The following is a 21,991-nucleotide window of genomic DNA, read 5'->3' as shown; positions in this document are numbered from 1 at the left end:
AAAAAATATTTCCTCATGTTGCCACTGGCTCTTTTGCCAATTACCTTAAATCTGTGTTCTCTGGTTACTGACCCTTCTGCCACTGGAATCAGTTTCTCCTTATTTACTCTATCAAAACCCTTCATAATTTTGAGCACTTATATCAAATTTCCTCTTAACTTTCTCTGTTCTAAGGAGAACAACCCCAGCTTGTCTGTCCACATAACTGAAGTCTCTCATCCCTGGTACCATAATAACATAAGAAATAGGAACAGGAGTAGGCCATACTGCCCCTCGTGTCTGCTGCACCATTCAATAAGATCATGGCTGAACTTCCATTTCAACTCCACTTTCCCACCCTATCCATTGATTCCCTTAGTGTCCAAAAATCTATCGATCTCCGTCTTAATATACTCAACGACTGAGCATCCATAGCCCTCTGGGGTAGAGAATTCCAAACATTCACAAACCTCAGTGAAGAAACTTTTCCTCATCTACTGTGAAGACACACAAAACATGGGGTCAGCCATTTGGGGCCAAGATGAGGAAAAATTTCTTCACTCGGGGATTGTGAATCTTTGTTTAAAGTCTCTGCCATTTCCTTATTTCCCATTATAATTTCTCCTATTTCTGCCTCTAAGGGACCCATGTTTACTTTTGTTAATCTCTTCCTTTTTACAAACATGTAGAAGCTATTACAATCTTTTTATATTTCTTGCTAGTTTACTTTCATATTCAATTTTCTCCCTCTATCAATATTTTAGTCATCCTTTGCTGATTTCTAAAACCCTTCCAATCCTCAGGCTTACTACTCTTTTTGGCAACATTGAAAGCCTCTTCTTTTAACCTAATGCTATCCTTAACTTCTCTAGTTAGCCACGGTTGGATCACCCTTTTTCCGTGGAGATTTTATTCCTCAAGGGAATGTATATTCGTTGAGAATTATGAATTATTTCTTTAAACGTTCACCATTTCTTATAGACTGTCATATCTTTTAATCTAATTTCCCAATCTACCTTAGCCAACTTTTAAAAAATTCATTAATGGGATGTGGGCGTTGCTGGCAAGGCCAGCATTTATTGCCCATCTCTAATTGCCCTTGAGAAAGTGGTGGTGAGCCGCCTTCGTGAACCACTGCAGTCCGTGTGGTGAAGGTTCTCCCACAGTGCTGTTAGGTAGGGAGTTCCAGGATTTTGACCCAGCGACGATGAAGGAACAGCGATATATTTCCAAGTCGGGATGGTGTGTGACTTGGAGGGGAACGTGCAGGTGGTGGTTTTCCCATGTGCCAGCTACCCTTGTCCTTCTAGGTGGTAGAGGTCGCAGGTTTGGGAGGTGCTGTCGAAGAAGCCTTGGCGAGTTGCTGTAATGCATCCTGTGGATGGAACACACTGCAGCCACGGTGTGCCAGTGGTGGAGGGAGTGAATATTTAGGGTGGTGGATGGGGTGCCAATCAAGCGGGCTGCTTTGTCCTGGATGGTGTCGAGCTTCTTGAGTGTTGTTGGAGCTGCACTCATTCAAGCAAGTGGAGAGTATTCCATCACACTCCTGACTTGTGCCTTGTAGATGGTGGAAAGGCTTTGGAGAGTTAGGAGGTGAGTCACTCACTGCAGAATACCCAGCCTCTGACCTGCTCTTGTAGCCACAGTATTTGTGGTTGGTCCAGTTAAGTTTCTGGTCAATGGTGACCCCCAGGATGTTGATGGTGGAGGATTCGGTGATGGTAATGCCATTGAATGTCAAGGGGAGGTGGTTAGATTCTCTCTTGTTGGAGATGGTCATTGCCTGGCACTTGTCTGGCGCGAATGTTACTTGCCACTTATGAGCCCAAGCCTGGATGTTATCCAGGTCTTGCTGCATGCGGGCACGGACTGCTTCATTACCTGAGGGGTTGCGAATGGAACGGAACACTGTGCAATCATCAGTGAACATCCCCATTTCTGACCTTATGGTGGAGGGTAGGTCATTGATGAAGCAGCTGAAGATGGTTGGGCCGAGGACACTGCCCTGAGAAACTCCTGCAGCAATGCCCTGGGGCTGAGATGATTGGCCTCCAACAACCACTACCATCATGCCTATGTAATTGGCTTTGTTTAAATTTAAGACCCTAGTTTCAGACTTAACTACATCACTCTCAAACTCTAAGAAATTCTATCATGTTATGATCACTCTGCCCGAGAGGATCCTTAACTATAAGATTACTGATTAACCCTGTCTCATCGCACACAAATGACACCATTCTAGTAAATTACTCTGCACCCTCTCTAAAGCCTCGACTCCATTCCTAAACGTGGTGCCCAGAATTGAACACAATACTCCTAACCAGTGTTTTATAAAGGTTTAGCATAACTTCCTTGCTTTTGTACTCTATGCCTCTATTAATAAAGCCCAGGATCCCATATGTTTTATTAACAGCCATCTCAACTTTGTGCAAGTACACCCCTAGGTCTTATTCCACTAGCCAGTGTTACATCACCAGTAATTTATCTCTTTCACCTGGGGTAGTGAATTTATTTTCCATATCGTTTTGTTGAAGTAACTTTTGAATCACTTCCTGCATATTTACTAGTGCAGCCTTGATTTTTTTTTTAAATAAAAGGTTCTGGTTTACTTCAGTGGTGAATTAATATTGTGAAAAGTTAGTTTCTTTTCTAGTTTGTAGTAATAACACAATTTGTATTTTTTTTTAAATGTTAAGGAACAGATGACCCTATGGATTTGCCCATGGACAACTTAGCAGAGAGAAAGAGTGTTCTCTTTCTTTTTCTCTCTCCCCTCTCTCTTCTCTCTCTCTCTCTCTCTATCCCCTCTCCTCTTTTTTCTCTCTTTTCTCTTTTCTCCCCTTCCCACTGGGGTGTGTGTGTGTCGCTCTCTTTAACCTGTGTGCCCTCTCTGTCTGTCTCCCTTCTCGCACTGTCTTACCCTTTCTCTCATTGCCACTGTCTGACTCTCTCTCGCCCTGGCTCCAATTTCTCTGTCCATTCCGAAGGTTGACAGAGTGCAGTCTAATTTCCAGTCCCTGCACAGGACAATATCAGCCTTTGAAGTTATACTTGCCTGTTCTGTCACATTGTCAAGCCATGTACTTCTTCTGCTTTCCTCTTAATCTATTCCCCTCAACTTTTCCAGATGGTAACAACCTCAACAATTTTTGTTTTGATTCCTGAATAATGTGTAAATCATCTTTTAACTTGTAAATACTTCAGTATTTTTCCATTCGCTCTCTGGTAGCTATTTTGTTTCCTCTATCCTACCAGAATGAAGTTGTTGAAGTTGTTACATTTCTTTTTACTTTTAATGCAAATATATATAGTCATGTAATTAAAAACTTATGAGAAATGCCCCAGCTTTGTTTTTGCTGTAGAACCAGTTCCTCGTCAGATAACTACTAAACATGCAATATCCACATATGCATATCCTTGAAAATGGCAGGATAAGTTGGTTGTGTTTTTAAAAAAAAACTAGCTTTCAGGATCCATGGTGTTATAGGCAAGAGTTCAAGAGCAAGGAAGTTATGCTAAACCTTTATAAATCAGCTAGAGTATTATGACCAATTCTGGGCACCACTCTTCAGAAAAGATGCCAAAGCCTTGGAGAGGGTGCAGAGGAGATTTAGCTGAATTATACCAATTATGTGGGGAGACTAGTGAAGCTGTGATTATTCTCCTTGGAGCAGAGCGATTATGGGGAGATTTAACAGAGGTGCTCAAAATTGAGAGGGGCTTTGATAAGAGTAAATAAGAAGAAACTGTTCCCACTGGCAGGTGGGTTGGCAACCAGAGGATTTAAGATAATTGGCAAAAGTACCAGAGGGGAGATGAGGAGAATTTTTTTTTTAATGCAGCAAGTTATGATGATCTGAAAGATTGGTGGAAGCATATTCAATAATAACTTTCAAAAGGGTATTAGATATATACTTGAAAAGGCAAAATTTGTCGGGCTGTGGGGAAACACAGGGGAGTGGGACTAATTGGACAGCTTTCAAATAGCCAACATAGGCATGATAGGCCAAAAGGCCTCCTTTTGTGCTGTAAGATTCTATGATTCTAACTGAAGTCAGTTTACATATTGAACTGGACTGACTGCTGTGTGACTACATTATCGCGCATCAAACAAGATATGTTGCATGAATAGAAGCAGTTGATTGCATCTACTTTAATGGTACATTGAAAGTCTGGAGACTGACTTAGGGATGCCTGACCTGGAAAAACCTGAGTATGTAGCGGTTCTTCGCCAGCATTGATTAGTTTTCTCTGCCCTCTGGTTGGATAGATCCAGATCAACCCTCAGGCTGTTCTAAGATGCTGGCTTCTGTTGAAATGAATGTTAACTAAAGAAGTTTGGTCTTGGGGCTTATTATGTAATGTAATAAAGTGGCCTAAATCATCTTGAACATACAAGAAAAGAATCACTACAAACAGCAACTTCAATATCTGCCTGCCACATGATACAATAATCCTTCAAATCGGGCCTTGCAATCAGCTATTAGTGTCTTTTGTTCTACATCATACTGCCTCAAGTACTCAAAATGGCATTCAGATAAAGTAATTGAAAAATCATCCAAATGTTCTGTTAAGTCTGAGCTGTACACCCACACTAAAATAAAAATGCACTGCTTGTTCAAAGGTTACAGCATTTAAAAAAAAAACTATTACTGGGTTATGTTTTATATCTGATATCCAACACAAAAACATTACAAAAAAAATCTTGCTTCAACAACAACTTGCATTTATATAGCGCCTTTAACATAGTAAAGACATCCCAAGGCGCTTCATGGGGGAGTTATCAAACAAAATTTGACACCGAGCCACATGAGATATTAGGGCAGGTGACCAAAAGCTTGGTCGAAGAGGTAGGTTTTATGGAGCGTCTTTAAAGAGAAAGAGGTGAAGAGATTTAGGGAGGAAATTCCGGAGCCTAGGGCTTAGGCAGCTGCAGGCACGGCAGCCAATGGTGGAGCGATGAAAATTGGGGATGCACAAGAGGCCAGGATTGGAGGAGTGCAGAGATCTGTGAGGGTTGTAAGCGTAGAGGAGGTTACAGAGCTAGGGAGGGTGCAAGGTGGGAGGTTGGCCAGGAGAGCATTGGAATAGTCGAGTCTAGAGGTAACTAAGGTATTGATAGAGGCAAAATTCCTTCTAGCATTAGTGTTCACTTCCATGGAGCAATGGAATATGGGGTCATGCTTTATTATTGCAGTCTTGACCACAGCACCCTAGAGTGGAACAAGTGAGACAGGATCTTACCTCATGGGAGTAATTGTGCAATCCAAGGGGAAAAGAAGAAATAAGTTGTATCAAAGCCACCTGCCCTCAAAGCTTTGAAAAAAAAAATCATCGTGTAAATTCAACATGTAATTCAGTTCAACTTGTGTACAGGTGTTGAGAAGTAGACGTTTAAAGAAATTCTGTAGCACTGACATTTCTTAAAATGGTTTCTCTTAAGAATGATTTTATGCTAATTTCCCCCCCCCCACATTTATTCACAGAAAAGCTAATTGTCTATCAGCACGAGTTCCATGCCTTGAGAGAGCGTCTTCGTGTGGCCGAGCATCGAACTTTGCAGCGTTCCTCAGAACTAAATTCTGTCCTGGAGCAGTTCAAACGTATAGTGGCTGCATCAAATTGGAGCAAAGAGGCTCTGAGCAATTTTTCAGGTAATTCGTATTGGTGATGCATCTGATTCATGTGTTCTTCAGGAAAGGCAATGAAATACTGCAGCTGTCACAACCAAAACTGCTTAAAAGTGAAATGACATTAGTTTGATTGCAGGCATTAAAAGATCAGCGGATTCAAGCAGATTAAATTAAAATGCTTCAACACAGTGCTTTTATTGCACGGTTCTAAGCTGCACTCAAATGTAATTAGCATTACCCTCCTTTCCCATAGTCTACCCACACAACATATTGCCCTTCATTGAGAGGACAACATGGAAACTTGCTCCCAGCTTTTTGTTAATGTCATTCTCTGGCTGATAGGTGTGTGAGAGCAGTCTTGGGTGACTAGCACGCTGAATTGTTTTCCATCTCTGGAAGTGACTGCCTGCTGCCTGGTTTTATGCAACCCCATTCAGTTCAACTTTTCCTCATTTTGTGTGCAGCTGGGTAACACTAACATGAGCAGAAAGAGAGCCAGTTTGGCTAAGAATTTAAGGGCCACCATTAGTACTAATTGCTACCAGTAAGTTGGGTGGTCAGCAGTTTAGTGGGAATTGGGTCAAGAGACCAGGAGGTAGGTCCCATGGACAATATGAGCTCGGACAGGGCATGAGGGAAGTAGAAGAGAAACTAGAGAGAGATGCACGTTCGAGGCTAGGGCGGGGGGATCCTTGGGGGAAATTTGGCTTGTGGTATTGGTTCTATCATTGCCAATATCAATTTCTCCAGACATTAATATTACCATTAGCGGTAGACATGCAAAACTTTTATCTCCCAATGTTTGGTTCAGAGAGGACCATGAGTCACATAACTTCCATTGCAAATGGCCACAATTCATGCTCCAAAGTTGTGGTACCCATTGATGGAGATGAAAGCTTCATGCACTATCTTGATGATGTAAGAATGCCTCGAGGCTAGGATTTAATTACCTGGTGCCAAGAGTAAGAACTTCAAGTTGTCAACTATTTTGTTATGGACTATTACACCTTCATCTGCCTAGACCCTAAGCTCTGGAATTCCCTCCCTAAACCTCTACACCTCTCCTCCTTTAAATCGCTCCTTAAAACCTACCTCTTTGACCAAGCTTTTGGTCACCTGTCCTGATATCTCTTTGTGTGGCTCGATGTCTGATAACACTCCTGTGAAGCGCCTTGGGATGTTTTTACTACATTAAAGGCGCTATATAAATGCAAGTTATGTGATTATTCATTTAGAATATTTAGCTTGGTATATGTGTATGTAGATCACTTTGTTTTAACTTTTTAAGATTGTGGGCCTTCATTTTGTATTTTAGACAAAAGGACTATTGTTGCTTTATCATAGGTTTTACTTATCCTAATAAGCCAGCATATCGGGATATTTTGACGCCCCCCCCACCCCGATCCCAACCCAAAAAGAAATTTAGATGTCTGAATGTACTCACCTATCTTACTGCATTTTCAGATGATGCCAAAAAGCTGTTGAAAGATCTGACCAACAAAAATGCCCTACAAGTGCCAAATATCTACCACCACATGCCCCACTTACTTAACAGCGAGGAAAGCCTTCAACCTGCTGTGCAGGTTGGCCTCGGCAGAACTGGCGGTAAGTTACTAGAAGTGTTCTTTTCTCTTGCATTAAAATGAAAGGAAAATAACGTACTTTAAACTTGTTTGAATTAAATTGAAAGGTATTTATGTTGTCCTGTCCGAAGATGTCTATTCCACTCATTTGGTGAAGTAAATCTGTCATTTTTGACTTTGTCTTAAAGCCAGCCAGATCAGCCTTTTTCACCAAGGACTGAGGTCGCTGGATGTATTCAGAAAACAAATTGCATTCTCAATTTGTTACATTGTTCACAAGCTGAAGTTAATCATCAGCTGGTTGATAGTTAAGTATAAATGTGTTTATTACACTCATCTACATGCTGCCCCTCGGCGACATTATCTGAAAACACGATGTCAGGATCCACATGTGTGCTGACGACACCCAGCTCTACCTCACCACCACCACCTCAACTATCACCACCACTATCTCTGATTTGTCATGCTGCTTCTCCGATATCCAGTACCGGATGAGCAGAAATTTCCTCCAACTAAATATTGGGAAGACTGAAGCCATTGTCCACAATTGCCCACCACAAACTCTGTTCCCTAGCCACTGCCTAAGGCTGAACCAGACCATTTGCAGCCTATTTTCCCATTGAGTTTCTGACCACATATCTGCTACATCACCAAGACCGCCTACTTCTACCTCTAACATCGCCCGTCTCCGCCCCTGCCTCAGCTCATCTACTGCTGGAACCCTCATCCATGCCTTTGTTACCACTGGACTTGACTCTTCCAATGATCTAAAGGTCGGCCTCCCATCTTCTACCCTCCATAAACTTGATCTCATCCAAAACTCTGCTGCCTGTATCCTAACTCACACCAAGTCCTGTTCACCAATCACCCCTTGTGCTCGCTGACCTACATTGGCTCCCGGCCTCGATTTTAAAATTCTCATCCTTGTTTTCAAATCCCTCCATGGCCTCACCTCTCCCTATCTCTGTAACCTCCTCCAGCTCTACAACCCTCTGAGATATCTGTGCTCCTCCAGTTCTGGCCTCTTGCGTATCCTCGATTTTAATCACTCCACCATTGGTGGCCATGCCTTCATCTGCCTAGGTAGGCCCTAATCTCTGGAATTCCCTCCCTAAACTGGTCCATCTCTCCACCTCTCCTTTTAAGATGCTCCTTAAAACCTGCCTCTTTGACCAAGCTGTCCTAATGTCTCTATGTGTCTCGGTGTCAAAGTTGTTTGATAACGCCCCTGTGAAGTGCTTGGGACATTTTACTACATCAAAGGCAACAAGTTGTTGTGTGGAAAACCTTTCATGATCCAGCAAAGAAGTTTAATTGAGCATTTTTAAATTGGCCAATAAAATTCAGTTAACTACTCCTTGTCAAAAACCTGTTATGAATGTTAGAAATGTTGCAGTCAAATCTTAATTGTGCATTTCCTGCTGTGCCTCACATGTAGATACATATCATACCCCATGGTTGTGTATAATAACATCTTTGCATCATGGGCTGCACAATTTACAAATAAGATACACCTGTGAGATACAAAATTCTAACAATGCAGAATAGGTCCATCAACACCTGATGAGAAAACACAAGTTAACATTTCAGATGCAATTACACCTCAGAACGGGAGACTTTTACATAGAATGTACAGCACAGAAACAGACCATTCGGCCCAACTGGTCTATGCTGGTGTTTATGCTCCACACGAGCCTCCTCCCTCCCTACTTCATCTAACCCTATCAGCATATCCTTCTATTCCTTTCTCCCTCCTGTGTATCTAGCTTCCCCTTAAATGCATCTATACTAGTTGCCTCAGCTACTCCTTGTGGTAGAGAGTCCACATTCCAACCACTCTTTGGGTAAAGAAGTTTCTCCTGAATTCCCTATTGGATTTATTAGTAATTGTCTTATATTTATGGCCCCTAGTTCTGGTCTCCCTGCAAATGGAAACATCTCTGTCTACCCTATTAAACCCTTTCATAATCTTAAAGACCTCTATCAGGTCACCCCTCGGTTCTTTTTTCTAGAGAAAAGAACCCCATCCTGCTCAATCTTCCTGATAGGTATAACCTCTCAGTTCTGGTATCATCCCAGTACACCTTTTTTGCACCTTCTCCAGTGCCTCTCTATCCTTTTAATAATATGGAGACTACAACTATTCACAATACTCCAAGAGTGGTCTAACCAAGGTTCTAGACAAGTTTAACATAACTTCTCTGCTTTTCAATTCTATCTTTCTAGAAATGAACTTGGTTTACTTTTTTTATGGTCTCATTAACCTGCATTGCTACTTTTAGTGATTTGTATACCTGTACCCCCAGATCACTCTGCTCCTCTATCCCATTTAGACTGTTATTACCCAAGCAGTTTGTGGCCCCCTTATTCTTCCTACCAAAATTTAATACTTCACACTAATCTATGTTGAAATTCATTTGCCAATTACATGCCCATTCTGCAAGTTTATTAATGTCCTTCTGTGTTTTTTCACATTCCTGTGGAGTTGATAGTGAGGAGGAAAGCTGTAGACTGCAGGAAGATATCAATGGGCTAGTCAGGTGGGCAGAAAAGTGGCAAATGGAATTCAATCTGGAGAAGTGTGAGGTAGTGCATTTGGGGAGGGCAAACAAGGCAAGGGAGTACACAATAAATGGGAGGATACTGAAAGGTGTAGAGGAAGTGAGGGACCTTGGAGTGCATGTCCACAGATTGCTGAAGGTAGCAGGACAGGTAATAAGGTGGTTAAGAAGGAATATGGAATACTTTATTAGCTGAGGCATAGAATATAAGAGCAGGGAGGTTTTGCTGGAACTGTATAAAACACTGGTTAGGCTACAGCCTGAGTACTGCGTACAGTTCTGGTCACATTACAGGAAAGATGTAATTGCACTAGAGAAGGTACAGAGGAAATTTACGAGGATGTTGCCAGGACTGGAGAATTTTAGATGTGAGGAAAGATTGGATAGGCTGGAGTTGTTCTCTTTGGCTGAGGGGTGATTTAATTGAGTGTACAAAATGATGAGGGGCCTAGATAGAGTGAATAGGAAGGTCCTATTTCCCTTAGTAGAGAAGTCAATAACTAGGGGGCATAGATTTAAGGTAATTGATAGAAGGATTAGAGGGGAGCTGAGGAGAAATTTTTTCACCCAGAGGTTGGTGGCGATCTGGAACTCATTGCCTGAAAGAGTGGTAGAGGCAGAAACCTTCATCACATTGGTAGAAGGATTAGAGGGGAACTGAGGAAATTTTTTTTTCACCCAGAGGGTGTTAGGGATTTGGAACTCACTGTCTGAAAGGGTGGTAGAGGCAGAAACCCTCAACTCATTTTAAAAAGTACCTGGATGTGCACCTGAAGTGCTGTGACCTACAAGGCTACGGACCAAGTGCAGGAAAGTGGGATTAGGCTGGGTTGCTTATTTTCGGCCGGCGCGGATATGATGGGCCAAATGGCCACCTTCTGTGCCATAAATTTTCTATGATTCCTCCTCAGTATTAACTATACCCTCCAATTCGGTGTCATCCGCAAATTTTGAAATTGTACTTCCGATTCTCAAGTCCAAATCGTTTACGTAAATGTTGAACAACAGTGGTTCCATGTTGTAGTATTGTGAATAGTTGTAGTCTCCATATTGTTGTAGATCCTTGTGGAACACCACTTCCCACCTTTTACTAATCCCTTTTAACCCCTACTCTCTGTTTTCTGTTTTGTAGCCAGCTTGCTAACATTCTGCTACTTGTCCCCTGACTCCACATGCTCTGACCGTAGTTATGAGTATACAATATGATATCTTATTGAAGTCCTTTTGAAAATCAAAATGTATTACATCTACAACATTACCCTTGTCTACCCTTTCTGTTACTACTTCAAAGAATTCAATAAGGTTGGTCAAGCATGGCCTTCCCTTTTAAAATGCGTGCTGACTATTCTTTATTATATTTTAAGTTTTTAGATGTTTTTCTATTACATCTGAGTATGGATTCCATTATCATTCCCACCCCCGACGTTAAACTAATTGGTCTATAGTTCCCTGTTCTGGTTCTATCGTCCTTTTCAAATATCGGAATCACATTAGCTATCTGCCATTCCTCTGGCATTATTCCCTTTTCTAATGAATTTTTATCTATATATGTAATAGTGCCTCTGCTATCTTTTTCCCTAACTTCCTTTAATATGCACAGATGCAATCCATCCGGACCAGGAGTTTTATCCTTTCTAAGTTTGATTCGTTTATCAATTATCTCCCCCCTTTCTATCTTAAATGTCTTTATTTTTTTTGATTTCTTCTAATGTCATGCCCACCATATTAGTCTCCCTGGTACATACTGAAGCAAAGTATTTTTCAATAATTCTACCATTTTGCTGTCATTACTTGAGTTTATCGTGTGTATCCCTTAGTGGCCGTGGCCCTATCCCTATCCTGATTTTTCTTTTGTAAACAATTTTACAACACCAAGTTATAGTCCAGCAATTTTATTTTAAATTCACAAGCTTTCGGAGATTTTCTCCTTCCTCAGGCAAATGTTTCAAGATCTCCTTGAAGCCTACGCATTTATACATATTGAACAATAAAACATGGTGTTTACAGACTGCCCCTGCAACTGCCCGTTGCCAAGGCAATCACCGTGTTCAGACAGAGAGGTGTTACCTGCAGAACCTCTGAATACACATTCAACAAAAAAACAAACAGGGAAAAAAAACAGAGAAAAAAAAACACAGAGAGAGGCAGAAACATCCGGAAGGCAGAGAGAGCCAGCAAATGACCCATTATATTAAAAACAGATAACATTTGTTCGCTGGTGGGGTAACGTGTAGCGTGACATGAACCCAAGATCCCGGTTGAGGCCGTCCTCATGGGTGCGGAACTTGGCTATCAATTTCTGCTCGACGATTTTGCGTTGTCGTGTGTCTCGAAGGCCGCCTTGGAGTACGCTTACCCGAAGGTCGGTGGATGAATGTCCATGACTGCTGAAGTGTTCCCCGACTGGGAGGGAACCCTCCTGTTTGGCGATTGTTGCGCGGTGTCCGTTCATCCGTTGTCGCAGCGTCTGCATGGTCTCGCCAATGTACCATGCTCTGGGGCATCCTTTCCTGCAACGTATGAGGTAGACAACGTTGGCTGAGTCACAGGAGTATGAACCATGCACCTGGTGGGTGGTGTCATCTCGTGTGATGGTGGTATCTGTGTCGATGATCTGGCATGTCTTGCAGAGGTTACCGTGGCAGGGTTGTGTGGCGTCGTGGACGCTGTTCTCTTGAAAGCTAGGTAGTTTGCTGCGAACGATGGTCTGTTTGAGGTTGGGTGGCTGTTTAAAGGCGAGTAGTGGAGGTGTGGGGATGGCCATAGCGAGGTGTTTGTCCTCATTGATGACATGTTGAAGGCTGCGGAGAACATGGCGTAGTTTCTCCGCTCCGGGGAAGTACTGGACGACAAAGGGTACTCTGTTGGTTGCGTCCCGTGTTAGTCTCCTGAGGAGGTCTATGCGATTTTTTGCTGTGGCCCGTCGGAACTGTCGATCGATGAGTCGAGCGTCATATCCCGTTCTTACTAGGGCGTCTTTCAGCGTCTGTAGGTGTCCATCGCGTTCCTCCTCGTCTGAGCAGACCCTGTGTATTCGCAGGGCCTGTCCATAGGGGATGGCCTCTTTGACGTGGTTAGGGTGGAAGCTGGAAAAGTGGAGCATCGTGAGGTTGTCCGTGGGCTTGCGGTAGAGTGAGGTGCTGAGGTGCCCGTCTTTGATGGAGATTCGTGTGTCCAAGAAAGAAACTGATTCTGAGGAGTAGTCCATGGTGAGCTTGATGGTGGGATGGAACTTGTTGATGTTATCGTGTAGTCTCTTTAGTGATTCCTTGCCGTGGGTCCATAGAAAGAAAATGTCGTCGATGTATCTGGTGTATAGTGTTGGTTGGAGGTCTTGTGCAGTGAAGAAGTCCTGCTCGAACTTGTGCATGAAAATGTTGGCGTATTGGGGTGCGAATTTGGTCCCCATGGCTGTTCCGTGTGTTTGGGTAAAGAACTGGTTATCGAAGGTGAAGACATTGTGATCCAGGATGAAGCGGATGAGTTGTAGGATGGCTTCCGGAGATTGGCTGTTGTTGGTGTTGAGTATTGATGCTGTCGCAGCGATGCCGTCATCGTGGGGGATACTGGTGTATAGTGCCGAGACGTCCATCGTGGTGAGAAGTGTTCCTGGTTCAACTGGTCCGTGGGTACTGAGTTTTTGTAGGAAGTCTGTAGTGTCACGACAGAAGCTGGGGGTTCCCTGTACGATGGGTTTCAGGATGCCCTCGATGTATCCAGAGAGGTTCTCACACAGGGTTCCGTTGCCTGATACGATGGGACGTCCGGGTGTGTTGGCTTTGTGTATCTTTGGGAGGCAGTAGAAGTCTCCCACGCGGGGATTACGTGGGATGAGAATGCGTAGGATGCTTTGAAGGTCTGGATCGAAGGTCTTGATCAGTTTGTTGAGCTGGTGGGTGTGTTCTTTGGTCGGATCTGCGGGTAACCGTCTGTAGTGTTCCTGGTTGTCCAGTTGTCGGTATGCTTCTTTGCAATAGTCTGTTCTGTTCTGTATGACTATGGCTCCTCCTTTGTCTTTTGTTTTTCTTTTGTTATTTATGTGTCTGTAGAATACTTTACTATTTATTTTTATATTCCTTAAAAATTAATTTTGTAGTTCTCTCTGCTTTCCTAATTTTTCTTGAACTTCTTTCTTAACCTTTTTGTATTCCCTTTTGTCATCCTCTCTTTTGTTGTCTATGTAATTAGTGTATGTCTTTTTCTTTAGTTTCAATTTTGCCCTTATTTATTTCTTCTTCCATGCTGTATCATTACTGGCTAGTTTGTTATTGCTTTTTAAAGAGATATATTTCTTCTGGACTCTCTTGATCACTGTTTTAAATGTTTCCTACTGCTGTTCTATTTTTGTTTCAGTTTTTTCCCAGTTTATTTTCCCTAGTTCCATTCTCATCCCCTAAAAATCAGCCTTTTTCCAATTTATTACTTTGGTCTTTGTCTTATGTCCTTCTCAATCTTTATCTTAAACCTTATTATGTTGTGGTCACTATTGCCTAGATGTTCCCCCTATGCTTACTTCTCTTATCTGTTCTAGTTCATTTCATTTCCCATTACTAGATCCAGCAGTGCTTCCTCTCTTGGGCTTTTTACATACTGGGTAAGAAAGGAATCCTGAACGCATTGTGAAAAATCCATTCCCTGTGCCCTTTTACCTACCTCTTCTTGCCAGTTTATTTGGGGATAGTTTAAAATCTTTCATGATTATTGTTCTATGTACTTTGCTCATTTCACATATTTGCTTACATATTCCTTCCTCCACAATTAGGTGGTCTGTAATATATCCCTATAAACGTGATTGATCCCTTCTTATCTTTTATTTCAATCCAACTGTAAGATAAGTAAGATCCATTTATAGGTTTGATCAAAATAGAGAGGTGGGGGCAAGAGAATAACAGGTAGAAGTTGAAAGTCAGGACTGCTGACTCGTCACAGAGAAGCAGTTAATGAGTTGAAAGCTAGCAAACTTTTTTGAGAAACTGGAAAAAGGTGATAACTGTGGGTAATAAACAAAAGTCCTTTCAGTGAGGCAATAAAAAAGCATTTAAAGAAGAAAATGGTATGAAATAACTAAATTAAGATAGAGTAAATGCATGGAGGTGGGGGGGAAATCCAAAATGGAGGATAATGGGTGTAGGGAGGGGACTGCAAATGCTGGAAATCTTAAAATGCTGGAAACGTGACACATCTGCCAGCACCCACAAAGGGAAAAAACAGACCACTGTCTCAGGTGCACACCTCCTTCCGGAACTGTGTTCAGACACAGGCCTTGCATCCTAAAAGTCAATGCACTCCCATTTCCCCCAAATGCCACCGGGACCAGCATATATCCCTAGTACCTCCACTGCTAAGAAAATGGGACAGTGAGATTTGTATCCTTCTGCATCTGTCCCTGGAAACATACCATTCCCCTAAGTCACTTACAATTGCATCAATTACCTAGCTCTTTGCCTTCCATTTGCTATGATACATCTGCAGCAAGCAAGTTGATCAACTACTCCCCTCTCCATCTTTGATGCCCGTGCCCCCATTAAAACTGTTACTCTCTCCCAGCATAGTATGGGCCCCATCTTCGTTCCCTCAAGTCTAAGGAGTGCAATAGAGCATATCTGGTGCACAACTGGTTTAGCCATTCATCACCAGATCTGGCTGGACCACATCAAGCACTATTGGGCCTCACTTTCCTCTGCCAAAACCACCCACTACTCCAGAATGATCCTGGAGAGCAAAGATAATCCCCAGCTTCTTTTCTTCACTTCGTTGTTTCCTTAAACCCCTCTCCCCTTCCACCCTCAGCTATGACTAGCGCAAGGATCTCATAGACAGCTTTGTCACTAAGATTGAGACTACCCATTTAGCTGTCTTTGCTGTTTCCTTCCTTTGCCCTTGCCCATCAGGCCAAACCTCTCCTCCAGGATCCCCCTAACTGAGCCCTGATCCAGAGCCTTTCCCCTGTTTCTCTCCTATCTTCCCCCATGCCCTATGCCAAACTCATCTGTTCCATGCCCCATTCCCACTTAACTGCTGACCACCCAACTTTTCTTCCTGGTCCCTATGCTAGCTGACATTGGAAATGGTTCCTTCTCCTCAGGTACTGTCCACCTCCCTTTTTTTTAAAAAATGTAAAATGCCATCATTACCTCCTTTCTCAAAAAGCTCACCCTCTGCCCGTCCATCCTTGCAAACTATTGTCTAATGTCCAATCTCCTTTCCTCTTGAGTCCTTGAACGTGTTTTTGCCTCCTAAATCCATGCCTGTCTTTCCCACAGCTCCATGTTTGAATCTCTCCAATCAGGTTTCCATCCCTGAAGCAACCCTACTCAAAGTCAGAAATGACATCATCTGTGACTGTGACGATGGTACATTTTCCCTCGTCGACCTCTCTGCAACCTTTGAAATCCTCCTCCACTGTCTCTCTCCTCTGTTGTCCAACTCAGTGGGACTGCCCTCGCTTAGTTCCACTCTTACCTATCCAATCATGGCCATAGCTGCTCCAGCAATGGCTTCTCTTCCCACTCCCATGCCATTGCCTCTGGAGTCCCCCAAGGATCCTTCTTTGGTTCCCTCCTCTTCCTCATCTACATGCTGCTCCGTGGCGACATCAGACAAAGACATGGGGTCAGGTTCAACATGTATGCTGACAATACCCAGCTCTATCTCTCCACCATCTCTCAACCCTTCCACTTCCTTTGTGTGGTCAGACTGCTTGGCTGACATCCCATCTTGGATGAGCCACAGTTTCCTCCAATTAAACATTGGGAAGACTGAAGCCATTGTCTTTGACTCCTACTATCATACTCCAGATCTTTGCCATCGATTCCATTCCCCCTCCCTGGCCAATGTCTCTGGATGAACTGAAATGTTTGCATCCATGACATCCTATTCAACCCCGAGCTGAACTTCCGTCCCCATATCCTCTTCACAAAGTCCATCTACCTCTGTACCCTCGCCGGCCTCTGCTCCTGCCCATCTGTTGCTGAAACTCTCATCCTTACTTTTGTCACCCCTGCTAAAATCTCTTTCTTTGGCTCAGTGCCCATTTTTGTCTGACTGCATCTCTGTGAAGACGTTTTTCAACGTTAAAGGCATTATATCAATGCAAGTTGTTCTTTTGCATTTTCCTAATGGCCATGGCAGAATGAGTGGAATGTTTAAACTCCAGCTGTTTCACGTTCAGTGATGCACTGCAGAAAATCTTCCAGCAGTCACGGTACCACCACTGCACAGGAAAACTAAACTGATTGATTAAATGATCCCACAGTTGACCCCACAGTGATGATGGCTGAAACAATTACTTTTTCCTAGCTTAGAAGAGCGCTCCAGTTTTTTGGCCATCATTATGTGCCACATTGTCTGTTTATGCAATCCTGCCTCATTTACAACAATCTGCTGACCTCTTGTAAACTCCAGTAGTGTTTATTCCTGTTTATATTTGACCATACAAGAGACTTTCATTATTTGAAGCATATAACAAGGCAAGGCTTAGAAACTAATCTTTATCATCATTGCATGTAAACTCCCAAGAATGCTAATTTTTATTTTCCACGCCAGCCAAGCTACACAAACGAAAAACGAGTCAGCCCCAATGTGGAAGTTAGTGAGCCACTGAGAATTCAAGGGGTCTCTGAATCAGCCAGTTTTCCAAATCCCAATCCAAAAAGTGGGAACGAAGGTTGGAAAAGCTGACAGTTGGCAAATTTGCTGTTGCCAGCAACAGAAAAGAACCTTGTTTAATTACAATTTATATTGCTAGTGTTACAACACGCCAAAGACTAACTTAAAGTTAAAATAAGCTTTAATAATTGACTAGATTATTCTTAGTAGTTCAATAATGAATCTTTTGCCAACTGTATTAAATACGTATCTGGTTGCACTGAGAGGCAGTAGTAATGCTAAAAGTAACATTAACTTCTGAAGTGCAATTTTCTGCTCTGTCATATTTGCACATGAAAAACTACCCACTATTCAAGTATAGGCCCTTGATTTTGAATACATTTTCAATGCTAGGTGTTTGTTTTTTAACTGTAATTTTTGTTCAATTTAAAAACTGAATACAGTGAGGCAGGTTAGAGTTTAAAATGCTCACTTTGGTTTGTAGTTGAACCATAGTGGGGGGCTGACATTCGGATTAGATCTTGGGAGTTCCTGAAGTTGAACTACAGAGAGAAAACTTTGTCTAGCTCATCTTACACTGAGCACGGAGTATTGCTGGTGAATAAACCTGGAGGATTGGAGTGATGATACTCCAACCTACCGTGTGAAGGACGATGAAAAAACTAAATCAATGTGTGGATGAAAGGGAGAAGAGTCACAATTGGGGAAAATAAGTACAAATAAATGGCAGGAATCAAGGCATTTTGAAACACCTAAATGAATATCAGAACAACAGATAACAACAAACAAAACAAATAACCTATGCCCCATAAACAAGATGCTATTATACCCAAAAGAATTAGTCCTTTCTTGTCCCCAGGTTATACTTCTTTGAACCATAATGACCTTCAGGTACTCATTAGCATGCTGATTACTATTAACATAGCTATAAAGCAGCAATTTTCTTGCTGTATTTGGAGTGGGAGTGCTCATCTGAAGACTGCCAGGGGAAAACATTAACAGCATAAATCTACTGCTGAAATTGGCACCCCTCCAACACTTTAATAGTCTTTCTTCTGGTCTACTTGATTATCTAGAGTGTGGCATCATTACCCAGGTCCCTGCTGATGCATTAATGAGAACAAAGGGGCCTAAATTCAACATCGCTTGTGTCCAAGCCGCTGCTAAATTCAGCAAGGCCTTTCTTTAGGCAGCCATGGCTACTGCCTGAAATGAGCAGAGATCTCATTTCAATATTGAAACGACGCTCCTGTGCCTATTTCCAGACAATTGTAAACAATTTTACAACACCAAGTTATAGTCCAGCAATTTTATTTTAAATTCACAAGCTTTCGGAGATTTTCTCCTTCCTCAGGCAAATGTTTCAAGATCTCCTTGAAGCCTACGCATTTATACATATTGAACAATAATACATGGTGTTTACAGACTGCCCCTGCAACTGCCCGTTGCCAAGGCAATCACCGTGTTCAGACAGAGAGGTGTTACCTGCAGAACCTCCGAATACACATTCAACAAAAAAACAAACAGGGAAAAAAAACAGAGAAAAAAAACACAGAGAGAGGCAGAAACATCCGGAAGGCAGAGAGAGCCAGCAAATGACCCATTATATTAAAAACAGATAACATTTGTTCGCTGGTGGGGTAACGTGTAGCGTGACATGAACCCAAGATCCCGGTTGAGGCCGTCCTCATGGGTGCGGAACTTGGCTATCAATTTCTGCTCGACGATTTTGCGTTGTCGTGTGTCTCGAAGGCCGCCTTGGAGTACGCTTACCCGAAGGTCGGTGGATGAATGTCCATGACTGCTGAAGTGTTCCCCGACTGGGAGGGAACCCTCCTGTTTGGCGATTGTTGCGCGGTGTCCGTTCATCCGTTGTCGCAGCGTCTGCATGGTCTCGCCAATGTACCATGCTCTGGGGCATCCTTTCCTGCAACGTATGAGGTAGACAACGTTGGCTGAGTCACAGGAGTATGAACCATGCACCTGGTGGGTGGTGTCATCTCGTGTGATGGTGGTATCTGTGTCGATGATCTGGCATGTCTTGCAGAGGTTACCGTGGCAGGGTTGTGTGGCGTCGTGGACGCTGTTCTCTTGAAAGCTAGGTAGTTTGCTGCGAACGATGGTCTGTTTGAGGTTGGGTGGCTGTTTAAAGGCGAGTAGTGGAGGTGTGGGGATGGCCATAGCGAGGTGTTTGTCCTCATTGATGACATGTTGAAGGCTGCGGAGAACATGGCGTAGTTTCTCCGCTCCGGGGAAGTACTGGACGACAAAGGGTACTCTGTTGGTTGCGTCCCGTGTTAGTCTCCTGAGGAGGTCTATGCGATTTTTTGCTGTGGCCCGTCGGAACTGTCGATCGATGAGTCGAGCGTCATATCCCGTTCTTACTAGGGCGTCTTTCAGCGTCTGTAGGTGTCCATCGCGTTCCTCCTCGTCTGAGCAGACCCTGTGTATTCGCAGGGCCTGTCCATAGGGGATGGCCTCTTTGACGTGGTTAGGGTGGAAGCTGGAAAAGTGGAGCATCGTGAGGTTGTCCGTGGGCTTGCGGTAGAGTGAGGTGCTGAGGTGCCCGTCTTTGATGGAGATTCGTGTGTCCAAGAAAGAAACTGATTCTGAGGAGTAGTCCATGGTGAGCTTGATGGTGGGATGGAACTTGTTGATGTTATCGTGTAGTCTCTTTAGTGATTCCTTGCCGTGGGTCCATAGAAAGAAAATGTCGTCGATGTATCTGGTGTATAGTGTTGGTTGGAGGTCTTGTGCAGTGAAGAAGTCCTGCTCGAACTTGTGCATGAAAATGTTGGCGTATTGGGGTGCGAATTTGGTCCCCATGGCTGTTCCGTGTGTTTGGGTAAAGAACTGGTTATCGAAGGTGAAGACATTGTGATCCAGGATGAAGCGGATGAGTTGTAGGATGGCTTCCGGAGATTGGCTGTTGTTGGTGTTGAGTATTGATGCTGTCGCAGCGATGCCGTCATCGTGGGGGATACTGGTGTATAGTGCCGAGACGTCCATCGTGGTGAGAAGTGTTCCTGGTTCAACTGGTCCGTGGGTACTGAGTTTTTGTAGGAAGTCTGTAGTGTCACGACAGAAGCTGGGGGTTCCCTGTACGATGGGTTTCAGGATGCCCTCGATGTATCCAGAGAGGTTCTCACACAGGGTTCCGTTGCCTGATACGATGGGACGTCCGGGTGTGTTGGCTTTGTGTATCTTTGGGAGGCAGTAGAAGTCTCCCACGCGGGGATTACGTGGGATGAGAATGCGTAGGATGCTTTGAAGGTCTGGATCGAAGGTCTTGATCAGTTTGTTGAGCTGGTGGGTGTGTTCTTTGGTCGGATCTGCGGGTAACCGTCTGTAGTGTTCCTGGTTGTCCAGTTGTCGGTATGCTTCTTTGCAATAGTCTGTTCTGTTCTGTATGACTATGGCTCCTCCTTTGTCCGCTGGTTTGATGACGATGTTGCGGTTGGTCTTGAGAGCGTTGATGGCGTTGCGTTGTGCTCGGGTGACATTCTGGACTGTCTTCTGAGTGCGGCTGATGAATCTGGCATTGACGCATTTCCTGACAGCTTGAGCATACATGTCCAGCTGAGGGCAGCGACCCTCCGGAGGAGTCCAGTTTGACTCTTTCCTCTTCGGTTGCTGTACCGCGGATCCCTCTGTCTGCTGTTCCGGATCGTCGATTGTCTCATTGGGTTCGCTGCTGAAATCTTGGGGTTTGTGGTAGAATTCCCGGACGACTCAACATATTTCCAGACAAGTTGGCAAAATTGGTTAAAAGGCATCGGAGCTCCGAATAATTTTTCAGGCTGTATGGTGGCCTAACCAACAGTCCTTAAAGGGACCGTTGGAGACTGCTGAAGACGACAGCAGGTAAGTTTTTTTTTAAACGTGGAGCCAGGAGGAGCAGGAGTGCATCGCCTGCCTCCACATTAAGACCGCAACTGCTGCTGGTCCGCGCTTGCCCTTCGCCCGATCGCCGCCGCCTCCTCCCCCCGGACTCGCCTGTAGGTCTGAGCCGGCTGAAATTGGTCAGGCTCCAACTGCTGAGCTGCATTGGGTTGTCCGATTGGTGCCTGCAGCTTGCTGCAATTATGATGATCAGGTCCGAGGACCAATTTAGGACAATCCTCGTGCCTCTCCATTCTGGTGTGCCTTGGCACTCTGAGCGCACCCAGGGAATTTAGGCCCCATTGTCTTCACAGTATAGATTCTTTTACACAGGGATACTAATCTACCAACATATCTTCCAACCCCTGTTTATAGGGTCAGGAAAATTATTTTTCTGGAACTCGCCCCATAATGTATAGCAACTTGCCTCATAATGTATATTGACTTGCCTCTCTGTGCATGCGCTGAAATGTCATGCATGTGCAGAAGGGACGACTCAACTGTGCATTATGGGGTGAGTTCAGCCAGGACCAGAAGAGATGTTTCTATGTGAACAGCATGAATGAGGGCAAGAAAAGCTGAGCATCTACTTCAGAAGTAGATGATGGGCAATTATGTAGCTGGTTGGATAGGAAATGCATGGCCTGGTGGAAAGAATCAAAACAGTAACATGTCCTCCAAGTTATTTTTTGTCCTAATTGAGAAACAATATGTTGGGCTTTTTTTGCCGTGCAAGCCACGT

At 43.6% G+C, this 21,991-nt stretch overlaps 1 protein-coding gene across 2 annotated transcripts in view; it reads left to right on the top strand.

The window, feature by feature from the left end:
- mgat4a (alpha-1,3-mannosyl-glycoprotein 4-beta-N-acetylglucosaminyltransferase A) overlaps positions 1-21,991 on the top strand; it is a 187,264-nt gene that overhangs the window by 99,462 nt on the left and 65,811 nt on the right. The window contains exons 2-3 of one of the 2 annotated variants that reach the window (XM_067985824.1): positions 5,469-5,636; positions 7,080-7,220. In XM_067985824.1, the coding sequence (XP_067841925.1) occupies positions 5,469-5,636; positions 7,080-7,220 (309 nt within the window). The remainder of the gene's footprint in view (positions 1-5,468; positions 5,637-7,079; positions 7,221-21,991) is intronic. The other variant, XM_067985825.1, reaches the window with a different exon arrangement.

Source organism: Heptranchias perlo, chromosome 6, assembly GCF_035084215.1.
Source record: "Heptranchias perlo isolate sHepPer1 chromosome 6, sHepPer1.hap1, whole genome shotgun sequence".
Lineage (NCBI taxonomy): Eukaryota > Metazoa > Chordata > Chondrichthyes > Hexanchiformes > Hexanchidae > Heptranchias > Heptranchias perlo.
This window is presented reverse-complemented; position numbering and strand designations above follow the sequence as displayed.